The following is a 24,575-nucleotide window of genomic DNA, read 5'->3' on the forward strand; positions in this document are numbered from 1 at the left end:
TGTTTCTGTATAAGTATCTCAAGCCTTCCAGCTCTCAGAGCTATTATCCAAGCAGAAAACAAACTGCCTTTTTTATTGTATGATGTTATGACTCAACCTGTAACAGATGCAGTCCCAGGGACACCCCTGTAAGGCAGCAAGCAGGGTTGACTCCAGTGGATGAGGCCCAAAATCTTTGGTAAGGCATGAGCAGGAACTGGGATCAGAGGTGGTCTTAGGGCCTGGGCAGGCTCTGCTCTCTGGCCCAGCTGCGGCTTGCATTCTAGGTGAGGCCCAGCACGGCTTGGAGCTCCTGAGCCTTGTCAGCAGGCAGTGAGCCCAGTGCCGTGTGGAAACTGTCCGTATGTTGTTTGGCCAGGAATGTCAGGAGCAGCAGCAGTGCAGCCTTGGTGTCTGGGTGGAGGGCAGAGGGAGAGGTCCTGATGGGGGACTGCACTCCTAAATATTTACTGCCCCACACCGGTTGAACCCTGCTACTCTGGTCTTCTCCATTCCCCATCTAAGACTGCCACCCTTACCTGGTGGTATCTTGTTGTCAGCCAGAATGAGGCTGCAGATGCGCAAGAGTTCAGGAGCCACATCTACAACCTGTGGAAAAAGAGTGGTTGACTCAGGGGCAGTAGCTCCTATGGGCCCTCAGGACTTAAGGAGGTAGGTGGTTGGGAAAGAGGCAGTCTCCTGTCATGGCTATTTGATTCACAGGCATCCAAAACAACTGTGAACAGAGTAAGAAAATGTGGTAATAACTTTTTTTTTTTTGGAAGGGATGGAGATGTATGACCAAGAATGACTAAAGTCATAGTCTCAAGTATAAAAGAAGCCAGGACACCCACAAGCTCTCCAACACAATAGACTCTAAAAGTCTTTTAGACAAAGGTAACACAAGAACACTGGAACAGCTGGGCACAGGGGTACACGCCTGTAATCCTAGCAGCTCAGAGGCTAAGGCAGGAGGATTGTTCAAAGCCAGCCTCAGAAACTAGCAAGGCCCTGTCTCTAAATTAAAAAAAAAAAAAAAAGGCTGGGGATATGGCTCAATGTAAGTACCTCTGGATTCAATTCTTAGTATCAAAAAAGGGGGGGGGGGTGCTGAGGTTGTGGCTCAGTGGTAGAGCACTCGCCTAGCACGTGTGAGGACCTGAGTTCGATCCTCAATACCACCTAAAAATAAAGATATTGAGTCCAACTATAACTAAAAAAAAAAAAAAAAGAACACTGGAACACAAATCCACATAGCTTCTTGGTACAGACAAAATCTCATTCAGAAAACAGAGCTATTCTGATTGAAATGACAGTGAGGTGGCTCAGAGGTACCCATGGTTCCAAAGAGCAGTTTCCTAGCCCTGGTCTAGGAAATAAGTCTACGAAAATTTTAAACTACTAGCTCAGCCCAGAGGGTAGAAATGGAGCTAAGGGAAATAGAGGAAGCTTCTTTTCTCCTACTACAAGATGGCTTGTCAATCCTTATGGACAATTAAGAAAATGTGAAAGTAGAGCATAAGAACAGCTGGAACTCGCCCCCCACTCACTGCACTTAACACCGGTCTATCACTGAGACTGGAGCATTATGCTCCCTCATGGATGCTGCCAGCATTGAGGTTACCTGGTCAGGACTGTTCTGGTACAGGAAGCTGAAGAGGTGCCCCATGGTGACCCACTCCTCCAAGTCTTCCCTCAGTGGCAGGGCGTGCAACAGGGCAGCCAACACCTGGACACAAAGATGCCTTAGGCCTATTTGTCCTACCCCCTGCCACCCTTGGCTTCCAGACCCTGTTTGATGTCCCCCTCCCTCACCTGCGGCTCTGGTTTCTTTGTCGGACTGGCCATTAGCAGACGGGCAAGGGCCCCACAGATGTTGTCACGGACACGATCATGTCGTTCCCGTGCCAGAAGAGGCAAAAGGAGGCCCAGCAGCTTGGGGAAGTGGCTGGTCCACAGTCAAGGAATAGGTGCATGCACACAGGTAGGCCTTGTCGTTCCCTGAACCCTCGGGGCACTCTCCCAACCCCACCCTTCTAGTCACCTACAAGCTAAGGATACTCCTGAGCAGGGCGGCCCCCATGCTCTGCCAGTACTCCCAGTCCAAAAATGGAATTGCTCCGCACCTCAGGGTCTGCTTCCCGGGCAGTGCTCAATAGCACAGGAAGCAGCCGAGACACAAACTGAGCTGAGGCAGCACCCAGACCCTGAATGGATTCTGCCAGTGTCCCCACTGCAAAGGACTTTTCTGCCACTGTACAGCCCTGCTTCTGTTGGGGAGGAGGACAGAGGAGTATAAAATCAGCCTGGGACTAGGACACAGTTGGGGAGCAAGGCACTGAGCACATGGGTGGACAAGGGTTTGAAGCCCGAGGATGGAGCACTCACCGTCTTACACAGCAATAATGGCAAGAAGCCAGCAAAGAAAGGAGCAAAGATGTCTCCCCCAGCTGCGGCGGCCAGGGCAGGGATGGCCTCTCCAGCATGCTCTAGCAACATGGCGTCGTATTCAGCCTATGGAGCCAGGTTACGGGCTGGAGCACCAGGGCCAGCTCTGTGCCTGTTCACACTTTTCCACTCAGTTCTGCCACTGGCAGCAGGTGGCTCCAGGCATGGCCTTGGTTGATGGGACTTCCCAAACTTCCAGGCTAGCTTTTGTGCAACTCTGGCCCTCCTGCCCTGCATCTATTGCTCCAAGCCTGCCGCAGTCACACTGCTCTCCCCTGAACTTCACTATCTTAGTGAAATCAGGGTTACATCATTCTTGCCATTACTAATCTTTTATTGGCCCTGGCTCCCCCTAGGTCAAAACGAATACACTGTCTATTCCTGACCCTGTGGAGACTACCTGGACTGCCTTAACCTGTTTTCATTTGTAGCTCTCACCTGATCATCCTCCTCTTCCTCTTCCTCATCAGTGTCCTGACAGGCTGTCTGTGGGGAGAAATAGCTCAGCTGAGTCTGGGTTCTCCTGTACCTTCTTTTCACATGGGCACAAAGAACTGAACTTATAATCTCTCATTATCCACTCCTCTGGGGCCTGGCACCTCCTCTTCCCACAGCCCCCTGCCCTACTCACCTTCCTCTGCAACACAGCCTTGAGCATGCTACAGAGCTCGGCAAGGCGCCCAGGGTGTTGCAGTGTGAGGGTTCCACAACTGCGCAGCACCCCTGTCAGGGCCTCCAGCACAGCCATTACCACCGGACGCTCTCTTTCCCCATTCACTGTCTGAATGTAGGATGGCACCACCCGGGCCAGAGCAGCCTGTAGAGCTGAGAACATTATTGGCTGAAACCTCAATCAGGCCCTGCTCCTTACCCAGAGCCCCCAGTCTGGCTTGGTCTCCCCTTCTCACCAGCATTGTTGGGTTCTGAGGGACAGCTTTGACAAGCCTTGTGCAGTGCACAGCAGAATTGACCCAGAGCCTCATAGGCTGCCTTCCGCACATTCAGATGAGGACACTGTGGAATGAAGAGGAGAGGTTCATGCATACTCTATGTGGGGAGAGCACAGCCTCAGCCTAAGCACCTCACCCATTCCATTCAATAGGCAACTCACCTCCCGCAGTTTGAATACTTCTTCAAAGGCACTCTCCATATATGGAAGGAAAGCCACACTGTAGAGACACATGACTGTGGGGAAAGGGCTCCCAGAAGGTGTTCCCAGTGCTGGGGAAGGACTGATGCTTACCTGGTGTTCACAGAAATCTCCCCCAGGGCAGCACAGGTATCCTCCTTCTCATCAAAGAAGGCATTCTCCACACTATACCTAGATGAAGGTGGGAAGGCAGGAGTGATAAGATACCAGAAGGAGCACGTCTGGCACTAGCCTTTGTTCAAAATCAAAATCTGGATTCCTCTGAGCAGAAACACCTCTCTGTACCCTGAGATCTCCGAGTCATCCTCTTCCTCCACGTCCTCATCCATGAGCTCTTCCTCTTCCTCCCCATCACTCTCATCATCAAACAGAAGGAAAGGGCTGCTTCCTTCACACTGAGGCTGGATAGAGGATGCATAGCAAGAACTTTGGCTCACTTGGGCCTAAATCACATCATAGGGCTAGCCTTACCTAACTGGCCCAGCGCACCCACCCTTCGCTTACCACAATGCCCTCAGTGGAACGCAGTGACAACAGCATGAGTGTGGTGATTTTCGACAGATGGGGTGCCAGGCCCTCACCCATTAGACCTGATAAGGCTGCAAATAGGCTGTAACTGGAAGAGAGAGACAGAAGCTGTATGGTGCTGCCACTGTAGCCAGGCAGGATGGGAGAGCCTAGGGAAACCTGCCTGTGGTCCAAAACCAGAGGACTGGAGTCTGGGGTGGGCTCTGTGGATCCAGTGGGTGGGCAAGAGGGAAAGGGGCAGGATGAGAGGGTCACTCACGTGCAGCGGCGCAAGTCAGGGTCGTCTACCTGGTCACATAGGCCCAGCCCCAGCTGACAGCATTCCTCAGCCAGGGGCCTCATGGGCTCCCCAACTGCTCGTGCCAGTACCGCAAGTGTCTCTGTGGGGATAAGGGCTTGTTGGCACTAGGATGTGCAAGTGGGCTGGGAGACCAAGGTGCAGCTGGGAGGAATTCAGAAATTCCACCCTACTCCTAGGTACAGAGTGGAGAGAACACCTTTGAGAAGGAAGATACCTGCACTACCCTGAGGGCAATGTCCGTGAACATCAGGTGAGCACTGGCCTTTCCCTGGCACTGGGAACCCTGCCTAGGGGGCCCTTACTCACCCAGGCTCTGGATCTGCACAGGCTGAAGGTCTTCATGGCCCATCAACAGAAATTCCCGAAGATGTTCCATGATGGTGGGGAAGTAGGGCAACAGGGAGGCCTGAGCAGCTGTGGCTGTAGAATGGAGGCCAGAATCAAAGGTGGAACAAGGGTGGGGACCTTCTGCTACAAGGTCTTTGGGTGAACCCTGTGCCTTCCTCCTGCCTTTCTCCTCACCAATGGCTCCCATGGCGCTCACAGCCAGCTCCTTGGCCCGGGGGCTGCTGGGATTACTCAGAGGCTGCAGCATACACTCCATAAGTTCCGGAAGATAAGGCTGAACTTTGGGTCCTATAAGAAAGGGCACAGTGCCTTTCTCCAAACTTCTGCAAATCTACCTCCCTCTGGGCTGACCCTTGTGGCCATTCCATGCCCTGCCCCTTTTCCCACTACAGTGGCGATCAGAAAAATGCACATCCTGCCCCTCTAGCCAAAGCTGCAGCTTCATCTCCCTCTCCTGCACACCCACTGCCATCACTACCTAGGTTCTCCACGAAGTTCTCTAAGGCGTAGCAGGCCTTGGCTAGGTGGTGCATGTGCCCTGGAGGCACAGACTTCAGGTAAGCGAGGAGCAGTGGCATCACCTCCCCTGAATAGCTGCTGATATGGGGCTGGGGGAAGGAGCAAGCAGGTCCAAGTCAGGTTCACCTGTAGAGCACACCCTTCAGGGCCAAGGGCAGCAAGGAGGCTTGAAGAGACAAAAGCTGAGGGGAAAGTGGTCTCTGGCCTGTGTGGGGGACTCCCAAGTGGCAGCTGTCCACATTTAACCTTGCTGACCTGTAGGTTCTCTGAGAACTGGCCCAGGGCAAACAGCGCAGCATTACGCACAACCTGAGAAGGGTCCTCCAGGCCCTTACACACAATCTGCAGCAGTGGGGGTAGCAGTCTGGATGGGGCAAGAAAAGACACAGACACAGTCTGAGGGGTGGAAAAACCTAAGCTGGCCTGTTCTTTTTATTTATCCTACAAAAACTAAAGCTTTCTCTGTCATCTGATTTTGGGTACCATCCACTGGTCACTAGAGCTGGGACACCATTTCATTTATCTTCCAATCCAGAATACCTTTGAGAGTGGGGGGAAATGCTATAGCAAATTAATGCTTTCAATAATTAAATCCAAGCCAAGTATAGGGCACATGCCTGTAACCTTAACTATTTGGGAGGCTGAGGGAGGAGTTCAAGGCCAGTCTCAGCAACTTAGAACTTGTCTCAAAAAAAAGGGGCGGGGGTAAGAAAAGAGATAGGGACATAGCTCAGTTGCAAAGCACCCCTGGATGAAATCCCTAGCACTAAAGTTTTTTTTTTTTTTTTTCCTAAAAAATATGCTGAAACATATAATCTAGAACTACCATGGGATGTATAGCATTCCTCCCCATGGCCCACCCTCAGACTAGGACAGGAATTTAATGGATACCTCTGCCTGATGTAGTCACCAGCTCCGTCAGACAGCACAGCCAACACCAGGAGACCAGCCTTTCGCTGGTAAGGACTCTCACTTCGCAATGCCTCTTCCAGCATGGGCATCTAAGGGAGCATATGGCACTCTACTGAAACCCTCGCAAGAGCCTGCCTACTCCTGTTGCAACAGGCCCGTGACACCTACCAGGGCCCAAATATCCTTGACTTCAGGAGATGAGGCATGTCTGGGGATAGGGACATTAGAAAGTTAAGAGTTACACTAACCAATTGGGGACAGAGCTTCTCAGGTGGAAGGTGTAGGGCCAGCATGTCCACAACCTGCAAAAGGTCAAGGAGGCTTTGTTGACTCCACCTCTGCCTGTTCAACCTCCCATAGCCAGTTAACACCTTGTCCATGCCCTTGTCCCACATCCCACCTGTACAGCAAAATGCTTGGGAGTCTCCCCCACTAGCCCAGTCTCCAACTCTTCCTCTTCAGAATCTTGGTCCTCAGGATCCAACTGGCCCAGAGGGGGCTCGGCAGCCATAATGGGGAAAAGGGTGTGCAGTAAAGGAGGCAGGAGACGATTCTTCAGTAAGGCCTTGAGAGGAAGAAGGGAGTACTATCCCTGAGAATCAGCTCCCGGGATGGACTCACATTAAAAATTCCAGTCTTCCAGGTCACAAGGGACCCAGCAGGAGATTCCTAATCTCTTAGGCAGGAGCTGGGGTAAGTCTGGGCCAGGGCTTGAACCAGGGTACTTTAGATGCCCTGAGATGAACACAAAGCCCCAACAGTGAGAATAAAGGTATAAGTGGAGGTGGGGTGATAGATATCAGAGGGCACTTACCTTGCTCTTAACTTTGACCAAGAAAGTGAGGCAGCAGAGAATACGTACACGTATCGCATCACCCAGGGCCATATTTCCTGCCACCTGCCCAGAGACTAACAAAAATCAGAGACAAGCAATGATACTCCTAGAAAATCAAGCAGCAAGGGTCATGCCCACCTCAGGCTCACCTCCAAGCAGAATGTGAGGACCTCAGAAAGGTGGGGAGTGATGATGGGCACCTCTGATTCCAGCAGTTCATCTAGAGCTTCCAGGGCCTCACAGGCCTTAACCTGTCAGACAGACCAGTCATTGGGTTACCATGTTCCCCCTCTTCAGGGGAATAGGCTGGATATTTGTTGAGAGCCACAGCTGAAGGGGCCCCAGCAAACTTTCAGACTGCCAGCTGATGACTGGCTCACAGCGGCCCCAGCAACTTCTAGCTGACTGGCTCCTCTGTGGTGATGCTCATTGAGCTGTTTCCCTGCCCTTTCAGACTACGGAGCTGCTCACTGGGGGACTTTTTTTTTTTTTTTTTGTGGTGCTGGGGGTTAGAACCTAGGGCCTTGTGCATGTGAAACAAGCACTCTACCAACTGAGCTATATCCCCAGCCCCACAAAAAAAAAAAAAAAAAAAAAAAGGAGCGGGGGGCCACCAGGTTGCCTAAGGAGGGGTGAGCCGGCCCAGGTCGGAAACAGCTCAATGAGCATCACTGCAGAGGAGCCAATCAGCTAGAAGTTGCTGGGGCCGCTGTGAGCCAATCATCAGCTGGCAGTCTGAAAGTTTGCTGGGGCCCCTTGGGCTGTGGCTCTCAACAGATATTCTTGTACTTTCTTCCAAAAGAAAGAGCTCCCCTCCCACCTACCCTTACCTCATCTATAGGAATCAGAGTCTTCACGGCCATGATGAGCTTGGGCACCAATGATCTTGCAAGAGGCTGGGGGACACAGGATGAGCTAAATCACAGAGAGCATGATGCAGCATAATCTCAGGCCCCAGAGGCTGGTAGCTTCCTCATAGCCTGTACTCTGAGAAGGGGCCCAGGCATACCAGCCAGGCCCAGCCACCCCCACAACCCCCACAGCTGTTAGGAAGAACAAAGAGGATAAGAAGCCTAAACACCTCTGAGACCCACAGGGTAAGAAGCTGAAGGCCCCAGGATATAGAGCTGGGGGAAATGAGGGCCCACATCTCACCACATCATCAGTGCGGAGGTAGGGGGCCATGGTGGTCAGAGTGCGCAGGGAGTAGAAGAGTAGCCCCGGAGAGCCCACCTCACCAAGAGTCTCATTCAGAAGTCCAAGGAGCTCCTGGTGGTGGGGCTGGAAAGCTTCTGGCTGAGAAGTCACTACCACACTCAACAGCAAAAGCCCCATCTGTCCAGGAGAAGGGAATGGAAGGGAAAAGCTTACATGGTTTATCCAGTTTCTTGGTTCCTCCCTCCTGCCAAAAGTTTGATGGTACCTCTCTCTCTGGGCTGTGGGGGCTGTGAGTACTGTGATGAAGAAGCTGCATGAGCTGAGGCCAGGCCTCCAGGCCTTCCTTTCGAAAAATGGTGGCTGAGAGCTGGGCCAGGCTGAGGCTCACACAGTGTCTGCAAAAGGAGATCCCCCCCAGCAATTATCCTTCAATACCATCCCCTGTGCACGGTGGACCAGCCTCAAGGGGGTGGCCAAGAAACTTTCAGGTGTGGGCATAGGTTACTGCCAAGTTGGGATGCATGAGAGATCAGCTCAGAAGTAGCTCAGCAGCACGAGGGGAAAGGAGTGATCTGGAGAATTCAGCCTCAACCAGCCTGAATATCAGTCACATTCTTCTGACTCTAGTTTGACAGATCATCATCACCCATTCTCAAGAACTTTAGTCTTTAACACAACTTTGGAATCCCTACTCTGTCCGCGATGTAGATTGAAGGCTCTGCCCCCCAAGTCCCATCCTGGAGCTGAAAGAGAAGGCAGAAAGCTAGAGAGGGTCTCAGCCTGGAGTCAACTGGGATCCAAAGAGAAGGCGGTAGGCACTTACTCTGTCTCTCTCTGCAGGACCCTCAGGATCTGGGACTTGAAGCTGGAACACAAGTGGTAGGTGTTTGTACTCATTCTGCCCAAGAACTGCCTCAGCCTAGCCTGGCCCCGCCCTACCCCGCCCCAGGCCCAGCCCACCTCTCGCGTTGCTCGGTCGCCAGGCGTCGCCAGCGGGTGCTTAGTCGTCTGCGGATCAGCACAGCCGCGAACTGGCGGATCTAGGACCAGGAGGCAGGCATGTGAGGGTAGGGACAGGAAGATGCTGAGCGGACCGCAGTGGGTGGGAGGTGGGGCTTGACGGGGAAAGCTCGGCGGATAGGGGCAAGGGCCTTCCTTACCTGAGGGTCGGCCGCCGAGGCCAGCAGGTCGCAAAGTGCGGGCAAGGTGGCGGGGTCCCGAAGAGCGATCTGGAGCTGCTCGGTGGCCTACAGGGAGACTGGGGGGGTCACAGTCGGGCCTTTCCCACAGCCTCCCCCTGGCCCTGGCCCTGCCCCGCCTGTCCTGTACCCGGCGGATGCGTTCGGTGTCGGGCAGCAGCAGCTCTCTCAATATCTGCTCCAGGCGGGCGGGCTCCATGGCAGCAGCGGAGCCGCCGCTACGCGGCCGGGATGGGGGAGGGACTGCACGTGGAGGCACCGACACACACTTCCGGCGGAAAGGGCGTTGCTCCGCGCCCCTTCGGTCGCCAGGGTGATTAAACTCTTTCCCACTAAGAGCTCCCGCTCCGTGGCTTCCGTTAGACGGATTGCGGGCTGGGCCGCGGAAACAGGGCCCTGGCTACATAAGTTCCCCCAGCCGAGAGTTCCCACAGTCGGTTGAAGAGTTTTGTGCATGAGAGGCGGACTCGGCTTTCCCAGGGACCGCGCCCCTAATGGCAGGCCTAGAGCTTCCGTAGCCAGACCCCAAATCCCCAAATACAGGTTCCTTTTTCTTATTAAATTTTATTTTGATAATTGTAAAAAGAAATCAGGATCAAAACTAAAGGCAACTTAAAAAGTTCAAATATATACTCCTTATATAATAGAGATTTATAATTTCCAGGCTCTCTCTTGGGAAGAAAGGCCCAAAGAGCAAAGGGGAAGGCAACGATGCCATCACACAATTCACTCATTCACTCAGAAGAGAAGCTGGCAGGAGAGATCAGTGGGGCATGAAGGAAGGGAGAAAAGAGCCATAGTTCTGCTACTCAGAACTCAGTCCATCTTGAGGTTAACATATATATAACGGATGAACTTTAGGGAAGAAAAAAAGGAGATAGTGCCCAGCATGAGGAAGAAGACATAACCAGTGAGTAAGGAGTAGCCAAAGAACTCTACTGTCTGTACTGCCCCTGACATATTGGAGCGGCGAGCATAGTAGAAAACCGAGTAGAGAAAGATGAAGAGGCCAGTGGAGCCAACACTCAACACAGAGCGCCACCACCAGCGGTAGTCCTCCCCAGACAACTGGAAGTAGGTGAGTGCAATGGAGATGCAAGCCCCCACACTCAACAGGATGGCGAAGACAAAGAAGAGGATGCCATATAGGGTATACTGTTCTCGACCCCATACTGTGGCAAAGATGTAGTACAGCTCCACAGAGATGGCACTGTGAATAAAAGAAACAATATACATAAATTTAAGGCTATGCAGGACACCATGGCTAAGCCAAAACTCAGCTCATACCCTCCCATGTTGCTGGATCACTGAAAAGTGAGTCCATTCCACTCTGCCCCAGATTTTTTTCTTTCTTTTCGGTACTGGGGATTGAACACAGGGGTGCTTTACCACTGAGCTATATCCCCAGCCCTATCTATTTTTTGAGACCGGATCTCACTAAGTTGCTGAGGCTGCCCTAGAACATGTAATCCACCTGCCTTGGCCTCCTTGAGTAACTGGGATTATAGGCATGTGTCACCACACTTGATTGTGGGTATTCTTTTGCCTATGATTAGCTGCCCCTTTTTTTTTGGGGGGGGGGGTGCTGGGGATTGAACTGAAGGGCACTTAACCACTGAGCCACATCCCCAGCTCTATTTTATATTTTATTTAGAGACAGGGTCTCACTCAGTTGCTTAGTGCCTCTCCATTGCTGAGGCTGGCTTTGAACTCAAGATCCTCCTGTCTCAGCCTCTTGAGCCACTGGGATTACAGTCATGCACCACTGTGCCTGGCTAATTAGCTGTTTTTTTTTTCTTTTTTTGTAATCGTAGATTGACAGAGTGCCTTTATTTTATTTATTTATTTTTATGTGGTGCTAAGGATCGGACCCAGTGCCTCACACATGCTAGGCAAGTGCTTTGCCACTGAGCTACAGCCTCAGCTCTGATTAGCAGCTCTTAATTCAAGAACATCTTCTCTGAGAGATTGAAAGCAGAGATTTTTTTTTGTGTGTGTGTGTGTGCTGGGGATCGAACCCAGGGCCTTGTGCATGTAAGGCAAGCACTTTACCAACTGAGCTATATCCCCAGCCCCAAAAGGAGGGATCTTATCTGTTTTATTTTCTACTGCATCATCTGTCAGGAACAAAGAGATATCCAGCAAATTGAATGAGTAATCAAATGGGCTCTAAACGCCACATGATGCCTGTAAACACTAGCAGCACGTGGGGCTTAAAGCCCATTTGATTACTCATTCAATTTATTAAGTAAGAGAGTGTTACAGATGAGACATCTGAACTGACTGAAGTTCAGTTGTGCTTGGGGATAGGAGGAACTATTTAATGAGCTTGTAGTGGTACAGCTGAACAAGGGATTATCATTGAGTTATGGTAGGGAGTAGGTAGGGAAAGGAAAAATTGAAGTCAAGAACAGAGTGATGACCATGGAATAAAGATAGAATACCTGAAGGGCAGGAAGCCTCCAACAGTCATGTGGATGAGAGTAGACTTATACCAGGGCTGAGGTGGGATCTCTCGGGCGATGTTCTTGGTACGACAAGGTGCATCAAAGGAGCTAGCATTGTTCTTCCCGAAGATGCCTCCGATGACAGTGAGAGGAAAGCCTACCAGCAGCCAGACCGTCAGAAGCAGTAGGATGGTGGTGGCTGGTAGGGCCTGGGTTGAGCCATTGGCCCAATGTACCGAGTTCACCACACTCCAGGTCAAGAAGAAAGGCACTGCAGGGATGGGCCCCAGAGGAGGGTGAGCACTAGGAGCTATGTCCCTGGGGGCACCCACTCAAACTGCACCTAAAGGGGAGAAGAGTGAACCAGCCTGCCACTCTTAACAGCCCACCTATTTTCCTGGATATCTGTACAGAGCTGACTGCCTTTACCTCCACCCTTTTATATCCTATTGTTTTGTTTTTGTTTTTGAGTGCTGGGGTTTATACCCAGGGCCTAGTGTGTACTGAGCAATATTCTACCACTGAGCCACATCCCTAGTGCTCACTGTTCTTTATTCCTTATATTTTCAACACTCTCCCCCTACCCAGTGTCATCAAGGAGCAAGGTAATTGCTTCATCAAAATCTGAGACTGACACAAATCCACCTGCCTTCAGGGGCCTGTTTTGCCGTAATACTGGTAATTTCTAGCATGAGACATTCCTTTGGATTAAGGCCCTGTTTTCAGAAAGTCCTACTTCAAATAAAAACGTGATGGGGGGCTTGGTCTGTAGCTCAATGGCAAAGTGCTTGCCTAGCATGTGTGAGGCACTGGGTTCAATCCTTAGCACCACAAGGCATTCTGTCCATCTACAACTTAAAAAATAAAAATGAGGTGGGATATAAGTCAGAGGCAAAATTGGGAAGAGGAAGGGTTCAGATTGCACACATCTGTTGCCTTTGAAAGGGCAATCTTGTTTGAAAGGCTAGAGGGACCATACTTCCAAAATAAAAAGAAGTATCAAAAAGTAAACTCAAGAGTGTTATTTAAGTATAATGGTTGAGAACACAGGCTTGAGATTCAGATTGCCTGCATCTGAAACCTGATTTTCTACTTTTGGATATAATCTTGGCTAAATTACCTAACTAGCTGAATGAAGTTCAGTTTCCTCATCTACAATGGGGACAACATTACCTACTTCACACACATTGTGAGGATTAAATGAGCTGAAGACATCAAGTGCTTAGGACTACTACATTGCTTAGGACTTTTTAAGGACTTAACTTTTATTCAAAAGAAATAGATTCTTTTTGATAGTTTCCTAATTCTCTCCACCCCCATATTCTTTCCTTCAAAGCTTCACTCTGACTTTTCCAGGTTCCATGATGTGTTCTTAGTTCCCAAGTTCAGGCAGACCCACTAGGGAAGGGGAAGTCCTCACCAGAAAAGAGACTGGTGGTGAGAATGATGTTCCACACCCAGCGCTCGCCTCCAATCTGCCGGTAGAAGTGGCTGGACACGTAACCAGAGATGCAGCAGGTCAGGGCATACAACAAGATGGCTGCTGAGTTAATAGCTCCATGACGGTGCACGTTGAACATGCCCAGAAGTGCCATGACAATAATGCCTACAAGGTGGTAGTGGAAAGCCTATGTTAGGTCTTACCTCTTCAGTTCCTCTTGCAGTTTCAAAGGAATCACAACCCTTCGCCCAGACCCACGACTGCCAGCAAAACTATCTTCCCCAAATTCAGTTGTCCAGAAAGCCAGCAATAAAATACACATCCTCACTAGAGCCACCTTAACCCTTAGGTCTGCCCTTCACCTTGAACAGAAGATCCACAGACCTATTCTAATAAACTACCTATCCCTTGAGACAAATCCCGCATTAATTCTTATCACCTCACCAGTGCCAAGGGCCAGGAACTGGGCACCCACACCAAGCACTGCACAGAGCAGACCACGGTATGGAGGGAAGCGGAAGACATCTGTATGGATAATTTTCCAGCCATTGTCACCCTGGTCAAAGTCATCACCAGAACCTCCAGAGGTGGTCTCCTCATCCAGGTTGTATCGAGCCAGGTCATTCCGAAGCACACGCATTAGAATGACAGCCACAAAACCCACCAGTAAAAACACAAGCACCATGGAGTTGATGATGGACAACCAATGGATTTCCAATGTTCGGGGAAAGAAACCACCATCATCACCACGGCGCCTGTCACTCCGTTGTTCCACTGAAGTCTCAGACCAGCGCACACTGTAAGTGTGAGTAAGACCTAGGAACTCATCAGATCGTAACCCATCCAAGCTGTGGGGCTTCACATCTCGCACTGAAACATTGGCAAATATAATTCGATCACCATGGAATTCTAGGTGGAAGTCCAAATGGGTCCAGAGTCCTATCTTGTGGCTGTGTGGCAGGAAGCCACTCTCCTCCATGTATCCCACAAAACCACGGATTGGCAAGTCATCTACCACAAATTCAAAGTAATACAGTTCCTCAATGGCCTGGCGCAGCTGCTCCACCTATAAAGAGCAAGTTAGGAGACAGTCACACAAGGTCTTCCCAGGCCTGGGATTACAGCAGGGTTTCTCAGCCTCAGCACTACCTATATTTTGTGCTGGGTAGTTCTTTGCTGTTGGGAGGGCTGGGAGGTGGGCAGCATCCCTGGTCTCTATTCACAAAATGCTAGTAGTACTTCCCAGTTGTAACAATCAAAAATGTCTATAGATGTTGCCAAATGTCTCTTGGGGGACAAAAACCCTGTAGAGACTGAGTTAGACTCAAGTATGTTGTGCACACACACCCCAGCAGATACAGATACTACTTTGACAGGGTTAAGGCTTTTTTTTTTTTTTTTTTTTAAAGAGGCAAGGTGTAAGACTGGAGTAGACCAAGAAGAAGTGCCAGAATTTGCCAAAGAAAAACCATGACTGGAAGACTAGGGTAGAGTAAAGGAGCCAATCAAGAGCTAAGGGGTAGGTATGGAAGGAAAGAACTACTCAGGAATAATAGTTGGGACCTTATTATCGACAGAGAAAGTAGGAGCAAAGAGCTCTGGGCTCTAGTAATATCAGCTTTGCAATTCATTAGCCAATCTTTAAGAAGTCACTTCTGAGCAAATAAGTCACTTCTTAGTCAACTGAATTAGAATACTATCATCTGCCCTGTCTGCCCCACAGGGTTGTAGTTAGAATCAAGTCAGATAATGTTCATAAAGGTACACTTGAACCATAAATGCGAGGTACTGTTGGTCCCTGGGAATAACTCCTGGGCTACGTAATGACCAATGTAGAGAGGCTAACCTGTGCAGAACTGAGTTGCATGTGGCACAGAATTCTTTTCTCCACATTCTCCCGAAAGCGGATCTCATACAAAGACTCTGCCATTCGGTCCCCATCCAGCACTTCACCCAGGCTAAGGCTTTTGTGACGAATCTTCTCAGGGCAGCAGACTGGAAGCTGATAGTAGTGGTAAGTTTCCTGAGGGTTATGGTAAGGTCCCACTTTGTTGACATATAGAATGACAGGGTCTCCAGCCTTGTAGTGTGTCACACCTTCTACCCCTGGCCCACCACCGGTGCCCAGTAGCAGTATCAGGATTGGCAACCACTGGCAGCTCCAACTTCGAGGTTGTCCTAGAACTGTCATCCTTAAGGTAGCAGAACCTGTTTGGGGGAATCCTACGGTTACAGAAACTAGGGGTCAACTCATGACGCCCCCGGTTAGGTCCCTCGAATGGACGCCCATTTTGGCCTCCCGACCCCCACACCACACCATATCTCTCTACCCCAAAGACCGGGCTTGGCCTCCTCTCTAGTCCTCCCAACCAGGGGTTCATCCGTCCCGCCGCCCGCCGGGAGCCTCTATTGCGCGCGCTAGCCCGTTTCCATGGCAACGCCGCGCGGCCTCGCAGCTCGGGTCCCTTCCCGCCACAGTTCTGGGGTCCTCACCACGCGGGAAGGGCTGCCCAAGGCGGCGCCAGCGGGCTCTGCGGCCCCGTAGCTGCCCTTGGGCTCCTGCCGGGGTCTCCCCCTGGGCGGCGCGGGAGCAGCAGGGTTGGAGAGGACCTGATGACCGACCTCCAGGGGGTTGTCCGCGGCTGCGCCTGATCGTGGAGGCTGCGGCTACACCACGCTGAATACCGCACCTGGCTCTGTCAAGTGCTCCCCAAGGAGTTATGTTGTCCTCAGAGGCGCGGGTCCAGCTCCGGGGATCCTAGGAAGCTGGGGTCGCCCGTGCCTGGTGGGGAGTCCTCCTGGCGTTCAGGAGAGCAGCCCAGGACACGTCAGTCTTACCACTTCCGTCTTCACGGGCGGGGACCTCAGCCCGGCGGAAGGTTCCTTTCTGGATCCTAGCGGGTCTCTTGCTGTGCGTTTGTTTCGCGGACTGCATTCTACCAAGACCTGGTAGTTAGCATGCAACATCCTTTCGGGATAAGAGTCGCCGTCCGCCTGTCCCCAGGAAGATTTAGGGCGCGAGAGCCCGGGCAGGTAGCGCCCACCTTTGGCTTGAGCGGTCGGAGGCCTGAAATGGAGCATTGGCGGTGGCTGAGTCCCCGTCCAGTGGACGCCCTGAAGCGTTTGCGGGCTGAACCAATGGGACTGCCGGGGCGAGCCCTGGGAGGCGGTTGGTGGCCCCCAACCCAAGCTGGGTGAGGATTTGCACTTCGGTCTCATTCAAGGGTACTACGCCTGAATATCCTCATTCCTTCCATCTATCAACAGTGGCTCCGCGTAAGAATGATAAATATTTGAAGTGTTTTCCCAAAGCTGCTGGAGGCTTCCCTGGCCGTACGACGACTATTCAGTACCTGGCGATAAGTAGGCCGGAGCCGGGTCAGGTGCAGAGGCACGCGGAGATAGGGTGTCTCACTTCCATCGGCGAGTTGGGCTGCTTATAGGGTTTTTAATTGGAGGTAAAGAATCTGGTTGACTTTTCGTCTCTCTAGATACGTTTGTGCTTAGATCTCTAGATACATGCTCTGGGTTTATTATTTGGGATTCTCTTAATTTTGTATGCTTATTATTTTGAAAAACTTTGTCATTGTCTGCCTCAGCTTTTGTTCTTAGTACTGGGATGTAACCCCCATTCCCCATGCTCTACCACTGAACTACAGCCCCAGTCCTTTTTATTTTATCTTATTTTGAGACAGGATCTCGCTAGGTTGCCCATACAGGTCTAGATCTTGTGATCCTCCTGCCTCAGCCCCCAACCGTAATTACAGGCATGTAATTAGGACCTGCTTGTCTCAGCTATTTTTAAATGGGCTCTGCAGTCAGGGGAGTTATTTCCGGAAGTCCGACCTCTAGGCAATGACTTATGCTTGGCTACCTGGGAATAACTTGTATGGAAGTTGACTTAAAGTTCTCTCTCCCTAGGGAAAGAAGTACTGTGAAAAATCCTAAGAGGCTTCAAGCCTCAGAATTCCTTTATTTACCCACCTCTGTCATTGCTCTCTCTGACTCAGCCTTTCTCCCTATAAACAGGTGAAGTTTCAGGAAGTAGGGGTTTGAGTTTATTAGACTATGATTTTTCTTGTCATTCTTTCCCCACCCCCCAAAGGGGTCTTGCTATGTTTCCCATTCTGGCCTGGAACTTGGGGCTCAAGTGATCCTCCGGGCCTCAGCGGCCTGAGGAACTGGGACTACAGATGTGCAGCACGGAACAGACTCAATAATGAATGATTTTTGTAACTACAAAAGTAATTTATAAGCTGGGCCCAAATTTGAGGCCAGCCTCAGAAATTTTGCAGGACCCTGTCCTAAATTAAGAAATAAAAATAAAAAAGTCTAGGTAATGTAGCTCAGTTGATAAAGCACCAGTACCCGCCCCCCCCCCCCCCAAAAGCAACTTACAGTAACTTGGAAATAATCTTTTTTAAATACCTTATTTTGCTACAGGGTCTCCCTGAGTTGCTTAAGGCCTTGATAAGTTGCTGAGGCTGGCTTTGAACTCATGATCCTCCTGCCTCAGCCTCCTGACAACTAGGATTATGGGCATTCACCATTGGTCCAGTTGAAATCATCACAACTACCTGGTGTCTCAAACCAGAAATAGGACCTTGATCTCAATTCTCCCAAATATCAGTGTCATTAAATTCCCTCTACTTATTGCCCAAATATCTTCCAATACTTGCTTTCCACCATTTCTTTGGAAAGAGCTCCATCCTCTCTCACCTCAGTTACTGTAACAGCCATCTTGTTAGTGTGGTCACTCTCCCTTGGATCATTTTTCACACTGCTACTGGAAGGATCTTTAAAAATCTGGATCTCAGGGGAGGGCTTGCTATATGTCAGCTTTTTTATTTTTTTGAACAAGCTCCAATCTTGATGCACAACAAGATTTGACCCTGAGTATATGAGATAAAGTGTAAATAGCTTAACATATGAACCCTCTCAGACCTGTATTCTAGTTCTGAGATTAGATAGATAGATAAGAAAGAAAAGAGAGAGAGAGAAAGAAAGAAAGAATTTCTTAAGGGGAAGGGAGGGAGGGAGGGAGGGAAAGAATTTCTTAAGGTATAGTCCCTTTCTGGAGTTCTGTCCTGTACTTGAGTTCAAATCCTGAACATGGTGTTCTCTCAAGCCTGCAGGCCTCATATTGTTCTTCCTACATAGACTGCCCAATCTACCATTTCCTATTTACCTGCCTGGAGAACTTTTTTTGGGGGGCAGTACAAACAACACCATCTCTATAAAGCCTTCTTTCCCCTCTCCTTCCAGGTTTGTTCATAGCAATTCATCTCTCTGTACCGTCATTTTATTTATATAAAATCCCTTGTTAATTGCTAACTCCTCAAAGGAGACTGATATATCTGTTTTTGTATCTTCAGGATCTAGCAATGTTTTCATATATACTAGGCAGCTTAATACATGCTCCTTGAGTGAACTGTTTTACTCCCTAAACACGTGAGGGACTAGAGCTATCACTAAGGTACCTATCTATCCAGGGACCAGTTTTGTGGGAGCAAAAGACAGGCTTTCTTACCATTGGTGTTCCTTGATAGATTGAGGATGTAGAGCTGACTTCCAGCAGAACTTTGGAACTATACTGCCAGCAGGGTCAGACTGTCAGTAGGGGAATTTTACCAGTAGCCTGTGGCATAATCTGTTCTTTTTGTTTTGTTTTGGGGGATGGAAGACATGAGACTAAATCCTTGCTCTTTCCTGTCCACCCCTCCCATCTTAAATCCAAAGAACCTGGGACTACAGCCTCCTGTCCTCCTCACTGTCATTTCCACCAAACTTGTTCTTCCATTCCACTGAGACCTGCAACCTATCCTTCTGCCCTTTTGGTCTGTTTCTAGCTTGTCTTCCTTACCTATATAGTGTAGATTCCACATTCCATTATTGTGACCACATTCTTGCCTGTGCTCTTGGTGCCTCTACCATTATTTCATTTTAGTTGCCAAACAAAACTGTAATCTTAGATTGAATTATCCACCAGTATTCAAGCACCTACAGCTAAGATGCTAAAAGAATCTCAACATTGTTGTATGTCTCTAAGTTTTATTTTCCAGCCTCGCTTGGACTTTCATTGCTAACCAGTCACTGTTCATTTCTAAACCAGGTCCTTTCCATTCTCTACAATTCATTCTTTTCAAACCTCTGACTTCAACTTTCTTTGCATCACCGGACTCCCTGCTTAGCCTCATAGGAGATACAAACAAGAAAATCAGTTTTGCATACTCTTTGGGTGCTGTGACAGTGAAAGTATCAGAGCTGTGAGCATACCCAGAACTAACTTAACCTTGAGCTGTCAATAAAGGCTTCCTAAAAACAGCTCCACACCATAGTCACAGCTGGTCAGGAGGCTGAGACAGTAGTTTGAGACCAACCTGGGCAACTTAGTGAACCTATCTCATTAGGAAAGGGCAGTGGGAATTGTCCTGCCAAGCATACACAAGGCTCTGGACTTCAGCCTCCACCCACTACCACTAAGCAAGACCAAAAAAAAAAAATCCCAAACTTAGTGAAAGAAGAATAGGAGTTTTCTAGGCAAACAGAACAAAGATGGAAAAGCAGTTCTGTTTGGTTGGCACATTGTTATGTGTGCGTTAAAAGATGAAAGTTGGAGCACTAAGTGAGGTGTGCATGTCTTTAATCGAGTGACTTGGGAGACTAAGGAAGGAAAGTTTGAGGCCAGTCTCAGCAACATAGTGAGACCCTGTCTCAAAAATAAAAAGGACTGAGGATATAACTCAGTAGTAAAGCATCCCTAGGTTTAATCCTTAGTATGCAGTACCAAAAATAAAAGTTGGAGAAGTGGGCAGGTTTATCCTAAAGCCAAATGGAAAAAAAAAAGAAAGAAAGAAAAGAAACAATCCTGAGGTGAATAAGAAGACATTGAATTGTTCTAAATGGGAAGAAAATCAGATTTATCCCATGGACTTCAGTGAATAGACAGACTTAGGGGAGCAGAGACTTGCTAGGATAATCAGTTGAATGATTGAGGCTTGAAGTAAGGGAGGAATGGTGGACTTGGAGAACCATGAGTACATTGTTGATATATTTAGGAGGTTTGAGTGACAGGACTTGGTGATAGATTGGATGTAGGGACCAAAGCAGCAGGGGAATCTGGGATGACATTTGTGTGTCTAAAGACAACTAGTGTAGAACTTACAGAAAGGAAAAGTCAGAGATGAAAATAAGAAGTTCAGTTTTGTGCATGATGAGTTTGAGGTGCCTGATATCTGTGATGTCTAGTAGGCAAGTGGGCACTGTATCCAAAACCACAGAGATATCTGAGGTGCAGATGAGATTAGGAGCAGTCAGCATAAACATGGTAATTGAAGCCTTGGGAGGGGATGAGATCCTTAAGAAAGGAAGTGGAGATCTGAGATAATTGGGCTTGGGATACGATTAAGGAATAGATGGAGGAGCTGTAGCTCAGTGGTAGATTGTTTGCCTAATATGTACAAAGCCTTGGGTGCAACCCTCAGCACTGTGAGGGGGAAAAAAAAGATAGATGAGGCTCCTGTGGAAGGAATGACCAGAAGCATGAGAAGAAAACTAGAAAATTTAGGGTCCTGAAAAGCAAGAATGCCTTTCAGTGTCAAGTTTCTAGAATGAGCGAGACATGGTGGTGCAGGCCTATAATCCCAGCAATTCAGGAGGCTGAGGCAGGAGGATTAGGTGTTCAAAGCCAGCCTCGGAAAATCAGTGAGACCCTATCTGTAAAATAAAATTTAGAAACACGGCGGTGGGTGGGGGGTGCTGAGGATATGGCTTAGTGGTTAAGCCCCCTGTGTACAATTCCCGATTTAAAAAAAAAAAAAAAAAAAATCCTGGAATGAGCTTTAACACCTAGTAGTTCTTCATAATATGCTCGTGTATGTCTTGCTGAATTATAAAGTCTAGGTACATAGGGTTGCTCTTGACCTTATTGATTAATTTAGTGTTCATAGAAAGTGCTCAGTAAATCTGAAGTAATGGGGAGTCTCTGTGGGGGAGTCTCACCAGATTGCAGAACATGCCTTTATGAATGAATATGTTCCAAACCACACATTCTCAAGCTTTGTGGCCAGTGATCATGGATAGAAAGTGGATTGTGATGTGTACAGAACTTGGGATCTTAGGAAGTTCCGTAACAGAAGAAGTAACAACAGCCAGTGGAGACAAAAAGAATTGCTTCTCTGTTCTTTCCCACTCCAAGTTCTTAGTGGAGGATTGAGCCCAGCATCCCAGACTTGTGTGACTATATATGCAAGCATTCAAAGTCTCAACTTGATTTTGGTCCCTTAGCCATCAATGGCTCAAGGTGTTGGCCTCTGAATAGACAGAGGCATCTTAAGTAGCAAAACTCCTTACTTTAAGCAAACCCAAAATCATGAAGGGAGACACCATGGAGTCAGCACCACCCACCGCAGCCTATCGCTCTGTCATGGAAGAGTATGGTTATGAGGTGGGCAAGGTCATAGGCAATGGCTCCTATGGGACTGTGTATGAGGCTTACTACACAAAGCAGAAGGTCATGGTGGCTGTCAAGATTATCTCAAAGAAGAAGGCCTCTGAAGACTATCTTAACAAGTTCCTGCCCCGCGAGATACAGGTCAGAAAGGGCTGGAAACTCATAACTAAATGACTTGAGATTTCTTAAAAGGGGTATGACTAGGAGCAGGTAGAGCCCAAAACCCCCAAATCAGATCTGAACATCTAAGCAACTGGGAAAATTCCTTAATATATATTCAAACTCTTTCCCATCTGCCCACTTGCCTCCAGCCTCCCAGTAAGTAAAAATGCAAAATAGGGTTTACTCACAGTCCACCAGTGCTCTGGAGTTGAGGGATTGATTCTGTTGTGGAGTTCTAAGTAAGTTGCAGCAGGAAGGTAGGAGAGGGTTGGGAGTATAGGCAGGGTTCTCCTTTCCCAGGTTTGATGGTTCCCTCTTCTGGGGTCAGGTAATGAAAGTCTTGCGGCACAAGTACCTCATCAACTTCTATCAGGCCATTGAGACAACATCCCGAGTGTACATCGTTTTGGAGCTGGCTCAAGGTGGTGATGTTCTTGAATGGATCCAGCGCTTTGGGGCCTGCTCTGAGCCCCTTGCTGGCAAGTGGTTCTCCCAGCTGACCCTGGGTATCGCCTACCTGCACAGCAAGGGCATCGTGCACCGGTGAGGGCATAGCCACCCAGACTGCGGCCTTTGGGATCCCAAGGGGGTTTTATGCATATCACCCATTTGCTGCTCTTTTTTTTTTTTCCTTCCCTTAACCTCTCCTCAACATCTAGGCCCATTCATCCATTCTGTTAATCACTGGTCAAGGATATTTGTAAAGTACCCACTGTATTCACACTCCCAGTGGTCCTGAGGTACCATCCTCTCTCTCTTCCTTTAGGCTCTGCTCACAGCTCCATGGCCTTCCTTACTACCTTGTGCTCCCATAATGGTCTATACCTCCCACTTTGCCTCTGACCCCTGGCCCTTCAGCTCCCAGTCTAATACTAAGCCCTCTCCCCAGCCTGACCCCCAGCCTTTCTGCTGCTAGTAGGGATTTAAAGTTGGAGAACCTGTTGCTGGACAAGCGGGAGAATGTGAAGATATCGGACTTCGGCTTCTCCAAGATGGTGCCTTCTAACCAGCCTGTGCGTAGTAGCTCTTCTTACCGCCAAGTGAACTTATTTTCCCACCTCAGCCAGACCTACTGTGGCAGCTTTGCTTATGCCTGCCCGGAGATCTTGCTAGGCTTGCCCTACAATCCTTTCCTGTCTGACACCTGGAGCATGGGCGTCATCCTCTACACTCTAGTGGTCGCCCATCTGCCCTTTGATGACACCAATCTCAAGAAGCTGCTGAAAGAGACTCAGAAGGAGGTCACTTTCCCATCTAACTGCACCGTCTCCCAGGAGTGCAAGGTGCTGGCTCCCCCAGGAGGGCTGAGGCCTTAGGGATGACCCACAGGGAAGAGTGAACCTAGGCCTTCCAATCCTGGGGAAGGCTCTTCCAACTGGGTTATCTCACACTCTTAAATATATAGTGGGGAGGGCTTAAAGGGTCTACCACTGGGCTCCAAACAGATGCTTGATAAAGTGGTTCCAGCTTCTATTCCTTTAGGCCAGAAGGGGATTATGCAAGAGATTCCCCCATCCTACCCCAATTCTTCCCTTCTCTTGCAGAAAATGTCTGACTCTCTAGCATAAAAGCAGGGCTATACCCCCTTTCACCAGAGTGGTGTGATGGGCTATCTTGCTTCTTTCTTAGGTCCAACTGCTCATTGCCTGTGTGGCACAATGGGGGGCAAGCTCAGCCAAGACCTCTCTCTCCTCTGCCATAGAACCTGGTCCTCCGGATGCTACGCCCAGCTACCAAGCGTGCCACCATCCTGGACATCCTCAAGGATCCCTGGGTGGTCAAATTCCAGCCTGAGCAACCCACATATGAGATCAGGTTACTTGAGGCTGTGTGCCAGTCCCCCAACAACAGTAATCGTCGTCGCCAGTCTTTGGAAGGCAGGAGCTGAAAATAACTAAGGCAAGGTGCTGAGAGGAGCAAAGTAGGAGGGTCTGGGGCTTTTATACCAAAAATAAATCTAATTCTGACAGTTTCATCAGTTAGGGTGGATTTTCTGGCCAGATCCTGTAACCAATAATCTTGACACTTGTGTAGGTCAACAATAATTCGATGCAGTTCATGGGGGTGGTGGGTGTGTGTGTGTGGGGGGGGGTGTCAGATACTCAGATTAATACCCAATTAAGTATGCACTTAATGTTCAAGAAGTGGGACAAAAGCTCTACTTTATAGTTCTACCTATCTATAGTCCAAAATGATAGCATTGTATGTTCTTTCACAAATGAGTATTAGGCCATATTTAGTACTTTGGCTCCTCCTTCCTTCAGTGCCACCTTAACTACTATTGAAATAATACCAGGTAGTCAGGACTCCTTGTACTGTTGCTCCCAGACATAGAAGTGATAAGAGTCTTCAAGTCACACCAAGTCTTCTCGTTATGAAAGCTAAGAACTAGTGAGTTCTAGATAAAGGAAAGCTAGTTGCTCTATCTATCCCTGTATTCTCCCTCCCTGTCCTTGAAATGTGCTTTGCAAAGGAAAATGGGGAAGTCATGACTGAGAAAAGCAGTTAACACTAGAGATGGATCCATGGAAGTTTGCTTACCCTCAACACTAGGCACCTTTAGGATAAACCAACTTCAAAGGTAAAGTTATTTCCCTAGAATACATGTTGAGATTTAGAAACACCCATTTGTTCTATGTTCCAACCCCTTCTCATGACTCATTGTTCACATGTTCAGTGCTTAAAACAGCTTTAAG

The 24,575-nt window shown here is 49.0% G+C and overlaps 3 protein-coding genes across 6 annotated transcripts; 1 reads left to right on the plus strand and 2 right to left on the minus strand.

The window, feature by feature from the left end:
- Window positions 1-41: 41 nt before the first annotated feature.
- Window positions 42-9,831, minus strand: Ipo4 (importin 4). Of its 2 annotated transcripts, XM_027920095.3 has the most exons (30): window positions 9,508-9,831; window positions 9,339-9,425; window positions 9,139-9,218; window positions 9,002-9,043; window positions 8,444-8,573; window positions 8,176-8,355; window positions 7,851-7,916; window positions 7,170-7,271; window positions 7,000-7,083; window positions 6,586-6,750; window positions 6,434-6,487; window positions 6,165-6,274; window positions 5,529-5,637; window positions 5,233-5,362; window positions 4,929-5,042; window positions 4,713-4,826; window positions 4,365-4,485; window positions 4,082-4,193; window positions 3,863-3,978; window positions 3,671-3,748; window positions 3,539-3,596; window positions 3,336-3,441; window positions 3,059-3,252; window positions 2,866-2,913; window positions 2,368-2,493; window positions 2,041-2,249; window positions 1,795-1,927; window positions 1,604-1,708; window positions 519-588; window positions 42-393 (listed from the first exon to the last, which is right to left on the minus strand). In XM_027920095.3, exons 1-30 carry the CDS (start codon window positions 9,574-9,576, stop codon window positions 263-265), a joined length of 3,243 nt encoding a protein of 1,080 aa, XP_027775896.1. In that variant the 5' UTR covers window positions 9,577-9,831; the 3' UTR covers window positions 42-262. The 2 variants fall into 2 exon arrangements, with proteins under 2 accessions (XP_027775896.1, XP_027775897.1); XM_027920096.2 differs by lacking the exons at window positions 8,444-8,573; window positions 9,002-9,043; window positions 9,139-9,218; window positions 9,339-9,425; window positions 9,508-9,831 and having other exon boundaries at window positions 7,851-7,935; window positions 8,176-8,239.
- A 174-nt stretch (window positions 9,832-10,005) lies between these two features.
- Window positions 10,006-16,061, minus strand: Tm9sf1 (transmembrane 9 superfamily member 1). 3 transcript variants are annotated; one of them, XM_027920099.2, is made up of 6 exons: window positions 15,888-16,061; window positions 15,112-15,473; window positions 13,710-14,331; window positions 13,245-13,430; window positions 11,822-12,095; window positions 10,006-10,587 (listed from the first exon to the last, which is right to left on the minus strand). In XM_027920099.2, the coding sequence occupies exons 2-6, from the start codon at window positions 15,454-15,456 to the stop codon at window positions 10,194-10,196; spliced, it is 1,821 nt and encodes a 606-aa protein (XP_027775900.2). In that variant the 5' UTR covers window positions 15,457-15,473; window positions 15,888-16,061; the 3' UTR covers window positions 10,006-10,193. The 3 variants fall into 3 exon arrangements, with proteins under 3 accessions (XP_027775900.2, XP_027775898.2, XP_027775899.2); XM_027920097.2 differs by lacking the exon at window positions 15,888-16,061 and adding an exon at window positions 15,759-15,865; XM_027920098.2 differs by lacking the exon at window positions 15,888-16,061 and adding an exon at window positions 15,759-15,862 and having other exon boundaries at window positions 15,112-15,488.
- A 2,259-nt stretch (window positions 16,062-18,320) lies between these two features.
- Window positions 18,321-23,854, plus strand: Tssk4 (testis specific serine kinase 4). Its single transcript, XM_027920103.2, has 4 exons — window positions 18,321-21,858; window positions 22,208-22,422; window positions 22,769-23,162; window positions 23,582-23,854. The coding sequence occupies exons 1-4, from the start codon at window positions 21,637-21,639 to the stop codon at window positions 23,765-23,767; spliced, it is 1,017 nt and encodes a 338-aa protein (XP_027775904.1). The 5' UTR covers window positions 18,321-21,636; the 3' UTR covers window positions 23,768-23,854.
- The last annotated feature ends 721 nt before the right edge of the window (window positions 23,855-24,575 follow it).

The sequence above is a fragment of the Marmota flaviventris genome, chromosome 2 (genome assembly GCF_047511675.1).
Source record: "Marmota flaviventris isolate mMarFla1 chromosome 2, mMarFla1.hap1, whole genome shotgun sequence".
NCBI classification, from domain to species: Eukaryota; Metazoa; Chordata; class Mammalia; order Rodentia; family Sciuridae; genus Marmota; species Marmota flaviventris.